Source organism: Salvelinus fontinalis, chromosome 6 (genome assembly GCF_029448725.1).
Source record: "Salvelinus fontinalis isolate EN_2023a chromosome 6, ASM2944872v1, whole genome shotgun sequence".
Classification (NCBI taxonomy): domain Eukaryota; kingdom Metazoa; phylum Chordata; class Actinopteri; order Salmoniformes; family Salmonidae; genus Salvelinus; species Salvelinus fontinalis.
Window position 1 is genome coordinate 27,691,749 of NC_074670.1, and position 12,583 is coordinate 27,704,331.

At 42.8% G+C, this 12,583-nt stretch overlaps 1 protein-coding gene across 1 annotated transcript; it reads right to left on the reverse strand.

Annotated features, from left to right (window-relative positions):
* Positions 1-79: 79 nt before the first annotated feature.
* onecutl (one cut domain, family member, like) lies at positions 80-11,950 on the reverse strand. Its single transcript, XM_055925870.1, has 3 exons — positions 11,587-11,950; positions 9,786-11,170; positions 80-4,306 (listed from the first exon to the last, which is right to left on the reverse strand). Exons 2-3 carry the CDS (start codon positions 10,819-10,821, stop codon positions 3,996-3,998), a joined length of 1,347 nt encoding a protein of 448 aa, XP_055781845.1. The 5' UTR covers positions 10,822-11,170; positions 11,587-11,950; the 3' UTR covers positions 80-3,995.
* Positions 11,951-12,583: the final 633 nt, after the last annotated feature.

Sequence of the window (12,583 nt, forward strand, 5' to 3'; positions counted from 1 at the left end):
AGTCACAGTCAAAATGACAAGTATGTAGACCTACATCCTGTGTGTTGCCATGCAGCGTGAATGACGTCAGCAAACTAAATTGGGTTACAAATGAGTCATTTTAATTTTTTGGTGCAACATCACAACAAACAATTTCACATGAGGTATTCAAAGGGATTCTCTTTAGTTGTTACAAAATGTCCCACAATGATTGACATTTAAAGTGTTATGTTTTAAGCCTTTGGTTGGTTAGCCACATTCATTAGTTAGTCTAACACATGGACGAGAATGGCACGATAAGTATGGTGGGTGAGTCCTAGTTTAGGAACCCAGACACAAACCCATGTCAAATACAATATTTCCCTCAATTTGGCCTCGTTAAAGCTTTGGAATGGAGTCATTTATTCCTGCTTCCAACAGTGGGATCAAACAGTATTTCAAATACACTAACATATTGGAAAAGGGGTAATGGTTTTACAAATGTGAAAAAATAGCTTTAGTCTCCTCTTGACCTTTTGTTTTTGGTTGAACTCTTGATTCTTGGGCTTTCATAACTGTTACAGTAAGTCACATGATTCTAGTTTGGTACAAGGAATAGGCAACGTTGATTACAGCAAGATCCTCCTTGCTTGGATTGTCACCTACTTTTTTGGTCTTGAAAATGATTATATACAGATTATTGGTAAATATGACTTCTGTAATGCACTGGACTACGCTTTGGTTGGATGGGGCTTGGTTGCTCCTGTAACAGATTGATTCCAGCACATTTGGTTTTCAAAAAGCATGAGAGACAGATGGACAGACAGATAGACAGAAAGGATGGAATCTTTGGTTAAGAAACTTATTTGCCACACAACATCTCAAACAGTTGAGGTAGATGGGTAAGTATTCATGTACACGGGGACAAAGGGAACACTGGGGTTACAGAGTCAAAATACTTCCTCTACAGTCACAACTTCATGTCAATCTCTCAGTTCCAACTACAAATGCTGAACCTAAAAATACTGTGCTACTTAACACATCTCACTGGACTTCACTATCTTTGGATTTCTGGTGTACTAATTAAGATGGAATGATAACCCCACTTATAGTACAAAAACAATATCAGAGGGTATCCATGTATATTCAGTTATACTTTTGTATATAATGTACCTGTGTTTTTAAGCCCCAGAAGAGCTTGAAAACATTGTCGACTAAGATGTCCTTTAATCTAGAGACATTTCTTTACGATCCACTAGGGGGTGCAACAGGCTAAATTGATGACAGACCATCTGCAATAGTCTTATCAACTCTCCATTCAAAGGAGAGTTCTCTCCTCAGTTATTAAGACAGAGCCGACAATGACTGAGAAGTCTCTCTCCCATTTGAAGGCAGACTCTATTCTAAAATATGGGCAGCGGGGAAAAAATAAAGGTGTCATGGGGACCTATCCTATTGTCTTTGATAGAACACCATATGACAAGCTAGAAAACAAGGAACATCAAAAGTGGTAGGGGTTTTCATGTTCCCTGCACCAGACTGGCCCCCTCCCTCGGTCCCAGCATGCTTACAATTGTTGCTCATTAAACTTTAATTCTACTCTATTGTGCCCTTCTACCCCCTCTCCCAAAACATTGCACCCTGTTCAGGGGTGATTCAGCCACTTCTCTGATCTCCCCGCCCCCTTTGAATACCCCTAAACCCACGGGTCTGGCCAGGAGCAGACCCTTAGACCAGATACGCAGAGAGGAGACGGATGAAAAAGGCTCCCTTTGAAGTCTGCAAAAGTCGATGGCCTCTTTCATGACCGCCCATCTTTCAAGTGCACGCTGTGAAGGGGCCCCGACAACACGCCCCTCCCAAGGTTAAAGACAGGAGAGGCGCACGCTAGCTGGTGGACAAGCTATCCCTCCCCACTACCTGACAAAGTAAAACCGAGAGCACGCTAGAGGAGCCTGTGGAACTGAGAAGACTGGCAGAAGGGATGAGTCTGGAGGATGGTGAAATCAAATTGAGCAGGACATAGACAGGAGTGTGTGCACTGCAGCAAGGGGAGTCACTGCTATGCAAACCCCAGGAAGATGCACAGCATGCATGTTTCCATGGGGTCTCAAAGGATTCACACTTAAGAGCCTGAAATGCTCCGTAAGTGCATCCCTGGACTCTCCAGACACTCCGCTGAATGATGTTTGAACACAATTTTACAAGCAACCTGTGAACCTATGAGATGTCACATTACCACAACATTCAAACAAGCTTAGCCTTGGCATAAGACCTGACCACAGAGACATTTGCCAATAGTAAAGAAATCCCCATTATTCTACAAAACAAAGGCCTTAAAGAGAGAGATACGTAACATCACTGGGAGTCGGGGGAGAGGAAAGGGGTTTAGGCCATACATTCAGGGAGGACAATCTTAATCTTTGGTATTACGATGGGATTCTACAACTAAAAGTACCCATCAGAAAAAAAATCTGTTTCACACAGACATACAAAGCATTATTAAATAAATACTTACAGTATATAGATAGCATAAATAAACAACCAAATAAATAGAGAGAAACAAAAGAAAAACAATAAATACAGAAATGCAGTAATAAATACATTGATCAGTTCAGCAATGGCATTTTAAATTCTTGCTCCAATGAAACTGGTTAAAAGGATGCATGTTAAAACCGTCCCTTGAGGAACTAAAATGACCTTGGTGTACGCAGCAAGACTGGAACAACAACTCATACTTCCATTGGATTTCTACAAATAGAGCAATGTGCTTGAAATCTGTACAAAAGGGCTGAAAGAATCACATTCCTCCATTTTCTAGGCGTCTGTAAAAAAAGATTTGCAATGGAGCCGAGGTTTGTTCAGTTAAGTGTTTTGAAACATGAGTGGAAAAAATACTACACCATTACTATACATTGTGTTACAAGTACTTCTTTCCTTTGCGTCCGTCGTGTTCAAAGTGTTTTGGTTGAGTCAAAATGGCTACAGAGCTTTTGTTTGGTAGGTCAGTCAATGTCTTAAAGCTGGAGGGTTGCATCAAAAAGTCTCTGACTTGGCATCCCTTGAAATTCTGCCCTTATTTACTGATTCTGTCCCGATTTAAAGTGAGACACACCAAGGTTGCTCCTTGAAAACTGTGATTCATTCAAGCTGGAACCGTTGTCAAGAAGTGTAAAATAAAAGTCAAGGTTCTCGTGACAGGTAATGATTGAAAACTGAGAATCGTAGAGAGAGAAATAACCTCCTGATCATCCAAAGAGTTCTGCAGTCCTGTGAACCGTGTTATATGGGAACACATGCCGCATTCTTTCGAAAACGTGATGGAGCTATGATTTTGTCACAATCCCCATGTTATTCTCTGTGACCTTTGTCTTGACTCAGAGAAACAAAGGACATAAGATGGAGATCTGTCAATGTAATGGGTGGTGAAAATTTGAATTAGGGGTGTTATGCAATGCAGCGATGCCTCTTGATATCTCTTTCTAGTAAGGGAGATGAAATTAGCCGAGGGCAAAAAAAAGTCCTGATTATTAATAGCCTCATAACCATATTATTCCTTGTGTCATAATAAAAAATAAAAAAGTTTAATCTTTAACTCTGGATTGTTGGAAAAGGACCCGTAAGTAAGCATTTCACTGTTAGTTTACACCGGTTGTTAACGAAGCATGTGGCAAATAAAATTTGATATGATTTCATAACCTACCATATTCAAATTGAATGTTATGAAATGATAGAAATCAAGGGTGCTCACTGTTACCCTCTTACAATTTGAATAAACTATTCACCCACGACCATTCCAATTATAGGAACTTGTCTCATACAAGTTCTCATATTATTCTGGGTATCACCCCTTCAATATCAAGGAGTGATCAACTTTGGTTTGAAATGCTCTGTGATAATTCTTCATAAAAACAAAACTACGCCAACTCCATCACTCCCTCTAATAACGAGGAGTACATTATTACGCCTGATCTCTACCTAGACCAGTCTATGTGCCCTCTGCTGCCACGACGCCCACCCAGCCCACCTCTATCCCATCAGGCCGTGCTGCAGGACACGGCGGAGGAGGACACGCTGGAGCCCGAGGAGCCTGTGGAGGAGGGGCGGCCCTCTTCTGCCCACTTGTTGACGTTGCGGCGCCGGGCGTTCATGAAGAAGTTACTGACGGTGGAGAGCTCCAGGCCCAGCTGCTGGGAGATGGTGACCTGGAGGTCCTTGGCTGGCCGGTGGTTCTCCCGGAAGATGGCCAATAGGGTACGTCTCTGGAGGTCCGTGAACACCAGCCTGGTGCGCTTGGGGCCCTGGTTGCGCTCCAGTTTACTCTGCTCCTGCTCCTTCCGCTTGCAAGCTGTAGGCAGAAGAAGTAGAAAAATGGGTTAGCTAAAACAGACTGGCTAGCTAACTAGGACAAATGGATTAGCTGAGAGAAAGGGAATTTCTTGAAGGAAAACCGATTAGCTAAGCAAGTTTTATTCTCTAAAAGAGATGAATCAGGAACTTGTTTCACTGCACAGTTGGTAAAGTAAACCTAATCCACCAGAAATCTAGACATTAGGCTGTCACACTATTACATGCAAGTAGGCCACTTAACTTGGATAAATGCTTACTAGACAACTAGACTAGGCCTAAAAATAATTGTTGTCATGGACATTATCCCCCACCAGCAAAGAAAAAACATAAAGTAGGCTACAGATAAATAACAAATAAAGAAGTTATTCTAGGCACACATTTCATTTTTTACTGAATAGGTCAACATTGACATTTTAGTCATTTAGCAGACACTCTTATCCAGATTAGTTAGTGCATTCATATTAAGATTGCTATTTGGTACAACCACATATCTCAGTCATAGCAAGTATATTTTTCCTCAATAAAGTGGTTAACAGCAAAGTCAGTGCTAGTGGGAGGGAGTCAAGTGCGAGTGTTAGTTCACGAAAGGCAAATGCAGTGTACACGTCACTAGGCTAGGCTACTCTGTTTTCTGTTGGCATGTGCAGACCTGTGACAGGTCAGTGCGCCTGTGTGACACCTGACCTGTGTGTGGTGGGAAAATTAGGTTAACACAGCTCATGTACATTAGCAAACGGGGAGTTTTCAGAATTAGCCTACGCTAGACTAGAGAATGAAATAAAATGTCAATTTTACCTTCTGCACAACAACACTGGCTTCTTCAATCGACCTACCTGCAGTTCTGGTTTATGGTGTTGCTATTAATGACTATCAAAGGTTTGTTTAATAGTTACTGTTACAGTTTTACCTAAACGTTTTCACACATTTACTGGTAAGACTCGGCTACAATTTCGCTTCCCTTTCATTTTGAAATTTCAGTTTGACTAAATTCCAAGTTGTTGTTTTCCATTTACACTTATCCAGGACAGAGGACGGAGATGTAGCAATGGGGGCAGAGGCTACCATTCTACAGGAATAACAGACGTTTTCCAAGGAAAAAAAGAGAAGCCAACTTGAGGTAGGCAAAATTGGCCATGCCAACCTAATAGCATCCAAATGTAGACTATAACAAGCAATTTTTGCAGTAAAGTCCCTAAAGTCTTTTTGCATTAGGATGGTAAATGACTGTCTATGTGCAAGTCTGTGCATCATTCACAGGAGGGTGAAAAGTGTTTACGCTATTCACACACAATTGCAGTCCGGGATCATAGTATACAGCATCCCGTGCAGTCCTCATAAGGAAAAAGAGCATCATGTCTGAGAGAAAATGCAGTAATTGGTATATATATTGTTCAATGTTTACATGTAGCCTAATTAGAGTGTTGAGAAAAAACGGTATAGGCTATGGCCTGTGTCTGCAGTGCATCCATATGAGGATTAGACAATACAAAGTGTATGGGCTACTCTGCCCACAACTAAACATTTGACCACATATACAAGGAGGCCTACAATAGATACTGTATTTACTGGAAACACTACACCCACCGTTGTCTTTGTAAATGAAGACCCCCCCCCCCCCCTTCCTTCTTCCTCCTTTTCCCTCCTCTTCCCTGCTGACTTGTCTTAGTGGACACTCCAACATCATTCGTTTCTCATAAAAGTCATTTACATGAGGCTGAGAGAGTGAGTGATAATCACTGTAGGGAGAAGTCATTTATTTTCTATTAAATAGGTTACGTCAGAGAGGATTGAAACAAGCAGAGTCTGCACTGCTCCGAGTGTTCAGAAGCCCTAAGTGGACTAAAACATATTTGGGTGACTCTTGTAATTACCTAAATGCACACTTTTAAGACGTCTCAATCAGCAGTGTGTGGTTGTATTGCTTTTTTGCTGATGGTGAAGGGCTTTTTAAAGCGTAAGCAGTGACACACCACACACACACACACACGCACAGCGAGGCTGCCCCCAGTCTCAAAAAAAGGCGCTGAGATGTTCAATAGATAGATTGGCTTACTGTATATCTCCCCATTGAAAATCATCTCACACACTGAGGGTTGATAGGCCTAATATTTGCTGTAAACCCACAGTAGTGCAAATGATAACCGGCAATTCAAAGACAATTTATACATATTTTATCATTAGGACATTTATTAGCAGTGCCATAAAAACGACGACATTTCAAATTCAGTAGCCTATAGCTGAGGTCTAGTTTAGCAAATGTGAATGTTGTGCCTTAATACACTGTGCTGTAATTCCCACTGTATATTTACTCTGAATCATTATCTGAAGGAAATGTTAGACTCGGAGATGTCTAACCTCTTGTCAATTTGAGATTACAGGGCCTGTTAGCTTTCAGGCATCTACAGCTCATTTACATTTCTGAGAATTATCGAACCAAGTCTCATTAAAATCTGAACGGACTGAAATTTCAGAAACATGTCAATATTACCACAACTAAAATAAATAGGTTTTCCCAACTGCTACATGTTTTACTGGCATTATACATTCCTACCATGTCAATACGAAGACTGCAGCTATAGAACCCACACTGTCCTGTGCTCAGAAACACATTGTAATGAAAGCAATGACATGAAAGTTGTGGTTAGTTTGCTTGTACTGTGGAATTATGGGTTGTTGGAGGAGTCAGGGTGTCCTACACCTCCTTTTTTCCTCTGCCCCTCCATCCTATCCTTTTCTCCCTCCCTCACCGGCGATCATAACGGCAACCATTAAGTAAATGCTTCCTTATGCTGTAATCATGTGTAAAAGGCTTGCAATTACCATGCTATAAATCCCTGGCACTGGGGCTACTCCTGGAGACATAAATATTCCCCTATAGGCTTCTTATGATCGTGGGAACAGCCCCTGATCATGATGTATGCCCTTGTCTCGTGTTGCTGAAACGTGATCGAAAGCCCTTTCCCTACCCCCCGGCGTCTGAACCTCCACCCCCTCCTAGCCGATCCCCTCCCTGTCTCCCCCCTCCAGCCTCAGCCCACCCCCTGCTGATTTCTTGGGCCAGGGGCTGATAGAAATTATTGATTAAATCTGTGCAGCTCAGACTCCTCGACCCATAGAGGCTGGTTAACCCCTTCCGTGCCAGAATGGGGAGCTGCAACAACCCGATAAAAACAACATTGTTTGTTTGGGAGACTGGGCTGTTAAAACCATACTGGAATGTTAAAAAAAATGTATATGCAAATGTTTCCCTTGTGACCTTTGAGCTAGGATAACTGAACTGAATATAGCAGCGTATATACAGTGGATTGGCTTCATGGCTTTCATTACTGGGGGATGGCGCAGCCACTGGACCTGAGACATAAACCGCATTGACCTTTCTTATTCATTTAGACCTTCAGTCAAGGGCTTCAGCCATCATCTTTAAAGTTAGGTTTCCTGATCCCTCACGACTTAAAGTGTTCAAGCACCACTGTGTGGTCTTTAGCTGCACCCTGCCTTCTTCTCTGACTAACGCCTGATTGCCTCCTCCACAGCCTGAGGTTGGCCTGAAGATGCATCTAATATACCGTGCCAGAGAGCATAACCACTAAACAGGAGAAAGAAAAAATAACCTTCTCCGTGTAAGCTCTTCAGAATGTCTCCACATAAAGAGGAATATTAAAAGACGATGGCATTACATAATCAGGTCCACCATTTATCCTATAGCTTTGCATAATAAAACATTTTCTCGAGGGAAGATAACTGGCATGATAAAAATAAACATGGAGAGCTGGCTGAGACACTGACATGCTGAAGGAGCTGATGGGTATTTAAGGAAGTGCTGCATTAAGATAGATCATCTTAAAACTTGAGGCGTGACGGAATGAACACTTGAGCTATCTTCAGACTAGGGAGCACAGGGCACTGTGCATTCTAATTCCTGTCTCGATCTGCCGATGCGGTCGAGGTATGTGTGGGCATGGCGTGCTGCTCTTTCCCATGGAAATCAATAGAGACTTGTAATTAAACAAAAGGGGGTTGGCCGAGAAGAGAAAAACACCCCCCTCAGAAAGTAGGTTATGTAGAAAAGTGCAGAGCTGTCCAAATTGTGCATTTGCCAATAACTAAATATGCAAGTTTAGACTGTGTGGGGGAGAAACATTGTCAAATGTTAGTACGCTTGCAATACATCCCCCATGTAAGCGCCTTAATTTTTTATGACTAGGATTGATCTGCTCCTTGAATTTTGAGCAGTGAATCGTGAAAAAGAAATCTATGACCGTTGAGGTAAAATAACAAGAATACCGCAAGATAATCCAAATTGTTGGGTCATCTATCATAAAAAGGTGGTGTTTCCACAAAATGAAAAAAAGTATATTGTTTACAGATGGCACAACACCTCAGCGGCAGGGGGAAAACATGGCCTCCTTGCACAATAACACTGCTTCAAGGAAAGATTGGATGCATTGAAGATATACTGTAGACAACAAAGCTGTCACATAACAGAAACTCTGCAAATCTAAACAAGATAATTCATCACTTTTAACTGGGTTGAGTATGATTAGTGTAAAATTGTGTCAAACTGAGGATGTACACATGTGTTCGGAGAGCTAAACAATCAAAGATCAATAATTGTAAGAGGATTGCAAGAGTGCACAATCATTACTTATGAGCCCTATTGTGCTTTTGGGCTTAATCAGTTAGGCTGCTGACATATAGTGAAAAGCTGTGATCAACTGTGCTTGCTTACACAGCTCACAGACCCCTGCCGACATATGCACACTCCTCTCAGCCCATATCATATTACTGTGTTCACTTGGATCTCTTTCTGTGCTTCGTGTATCAGATGGCTTCTCAGTCTCTATGGAGTGACAACACTGTAACACAGCGCTGTATATTGTGTTGTCTTCTTCAGTGCATATCCGTAAAGAATATCAAATGCCAACCAAATCATGTCCTGCCTTTTAAAAATACATATTTTTTTCATAATGTTGTTTTATCTTGTACTCCCATTTCACAAATATTCATTTTATTTTTCTAAGATATGAGGATTTCATATGAAGTGTGGGTGAAAGCACAGGTGTATGTTTCCACAACAGAAACAACATCTCCTAACTATCTCCCCAACTCTTAACTTCAGGCATACACAAACAAATAGTATATTATGACGGTTTTATGGCAGGTTTCACCAACAATAATCCTTGTAATTATGATCTCCATGGTTCATTTAAGAAGGGAAAATGTCCATTCTGAAGGTTTAACTAGATCACAATACATTGTCTACCCTGCTCCTTGAATGCCTTGTAACATGTATTTTGTGAGAGGCCTAAAATGTGAAAGGCATGACCGTACAAACTATGGGCCTATCATTCAAATCTATCCTTTAGGAACATAGGAAAGGCACAACTAGTTTTTCATTCCTCTGAGCAGCATACAGATCGTGTTGGATTTTTGGAGAAAAACATGGAGAGGTGGAGAGAAATGGAAAACGATCTTACCCTCCAGCCGCAGTGAGGCCATCCTTTGAAACTCGGGCTCCTGCAGCCAGCGGGACATCCTCTTGAAGGTCTCGCGGCCAGACTTGAGCTTGCCCCAGGGCTTGGGGTTCCTTAGGAGGTCAGACAGAGTGCCCTGTGACCTACACAGCACCCTCTCTGCAAAGATGGCCTGGGGGATGCTGTACCTCTTCAGCTCAGTGATGATCCTCTGGGCCACGTCCCTGGTGTCGATCTCCTCTCCAGCCCCTCCACCTCCACCGCCCTGGGAGCTGGGCAGCATGCCCTCACTGCTGGGCGAAGAGGACGAGGAGTGGGGGAGCTCCCCGGCCTTTGAGGACTGTTGGCTGGGGTGGTGGTGTTGGTAGTGCTGGCTGTAGATGTGAGGATGGTGGCTGGGCGCGTGTTGGTGAGCCTCCATCTTGTTCAGCTGATGGCTGACCGATGAGTCGCCGCCCAGCCCTGGAGGGGACATCTCCCTGCCAAAGTCCGCCGTCCTGCAGAAGATGTTGCCACCATGGACCTCGTAACCACTTGGAAGCATCTGGCCACCATTGCCGTTGGGGCTGTTTCCCAGGCTCCCGTAACCGTGCATGGGTGTCCCCAAGCCAGAGCCTGTAGAAGGTGGCGAAAGGCTCTGTGTCATCCCCAGATCTTTGCCGTAAGGGTTGTAGAAGTTGCCACCCAAGCCTCTGTCCTCACGCATGAGAGTAAAGCTCCCGATGACATTGCTGACCGGCAGGCAGGGATGGTGGTGGTGATGGTGGTGGTGAAATTTGTCATCGAAGGGCTGCAGGGGGGTTAGTGTGGTGTACGTGCTGCCACAGCTAGATGGAGCATCTCCTCCATAGCCCAGGGCTGACATGGAGTGGTCGAAACCTGGAGGTCGGTGCTCAGGCTCCAGGGACATGGAGTGCCCCCCAAGGGAGGGCCTGGGGAAAGCAGCTGAAAGGTCCCGTGAATGCAGCATCGCTCTGCCATCCTGACTGTGGAGCTCAGAGTGGATTTGGACAGACATCTCCCCTAGGCTTCCATCCATTTTGAATTCAGTTAATTGACCTTTTTTTCTATCTTGATGGTGTTGTTTCAGTAGCCTAGTTGTTGTTTAACAGTAGCCTAACAGTCTGGATGGCCCTTCTCCTGTTGCACAATACTATGGATTTATTGATTTCTGAATGGATTGATTTATGAGCTTCTATACTGTCTAATTAATTATCTGATAACAACTTAAGTAGTCTCTTTAAACTCCTTCAAACTCCAGGAAATCAAGTGTGAAGCAGCTTCAGTAAGATTAACTATCACATTATTTGGATTTGTGCTACAACACTCTTCTCATCCTTTCTTTGGGGCTCAACTGTGTTTCCTCCGCAGATTCGTCGCTCTTTTGCCTGCGGGAGATCAAATGTTTACTCGTCTGTATTTTAGTTATAGCCTGCTCATGCAAGTGCTTAGTGACGTCTAAGCTATTGTAGACTATAACCACAGTCACAAGCATTTCAAACATTAAGAGTATTTTTTCATTCCTACGAGAGCCGATTAATGCATATGTAACACAAAAAAAGGCAAATCCACTCTTACAAATCACATTATTGCCTCTCATGAAAAGTTCTGAATACTCGATGAGCGCGCACACGATTATTTGGACATTAACGTGCGTCATGCTTGTATATTTCTCAACACAACACGGACAACGAATGGTGGTTATATGTTCTATTTAGGAAATGTCTGAGCATTTAAGTTGTTTTGAGATATAACAACACCAAAAATAAACAGATATGTGGCCTCTTAATTTTATTCATCCTACCTTATTCCGTTATATGAGCGCATCCGCGTCTGTTGTCGGTCCTCTGCATCTCTCCGATTGTGTCGCTTGTCTCTTGTCTTCCAGCCTGTCGGCGCAGATTCACACAATTGGTCAGATGCATGGAGGGATGCTTCACACAATAAAACAAGAGGCCAAACAATTGGCGGTTAGGTATACGTCGTCCTTTCCCTGTCCTTTCTTATTTTTTTTAAAGTCAAACGTCCAACTGTAGCCTCGCTCTTCTCTACCTAGCAGCTCTCCTCTTTTTCTTTCATTATCTCGTGAGATTTTCCTCCTCCTCTTCCCTCAGCCTGCTACTTCATCGATTTCAGCCCCACCAACTCTTTCGCTTCTCTTCCTCCCCCCGCTCACACTCGCTCCTTTCAGTAAGCTACGTCACAGTCTTAAAAATCGGACAGATGTGCAATGAAATTCCAACTCCAATTAACCCTTTCGCTTCGGCCAACGTCTCCAGGGAGGGGGCAGGGTTTGACCAACTAGGTGAAGACGAACCCTTTCTCACAACCCCAAAGTTACGCCTTTTTATCTAATAGCATGCAGAGCTTATGAATTTTGCGAACATCCTGACCATGGCTCAGCTATTTAATTCACCTGATCCTGGACTGCAACGGTTAGGCTACTGTAGCTCATTGAGATAGCTTACTGTGTTGTGCTTTTGTGTCCATCCATGCTACACCAACCTAGTATTACCTTTAGCCTGATGACGGACTGCAGATTTAACTGTAAACAATTGTGTCCATATTTTCCTTTATTATTATTATTATTACTAGTAGTGGTAGTAGTAGTAGTAGTAGTAGTAGTAGTAGTAGTAGTAATAGCAGTAGTAGTAGTAGTGGTTGAATTCTTCTTATTATTGTGTGATTATTATAATAGTACCCTGTTACTATTATCATTAGGCATTTTTTATTTATTTTATTTATCCTTTATTTTACCAGGTAAATTGACTGAGGACACGTTCTCATTTGCAGCAACGACC

Excerpts from the sequence above, each read along its gene's own strand:
- onecutl (XM_055925870.1), bottom strand. The coding sequence starts at position 10,821 with ATGGATGGAAGCCTAGGGGAGATGTCTGTCCAAATCCACTCTGAGCTC. Across the intron at positions 4,307-9,785 it reads GGCCTCACTGCGGCTGGAGG|CTTGCAAGCGGAAGGAGCAG; the intron begins GTAAGATCGTTT and ends TTCTGCCTACAG.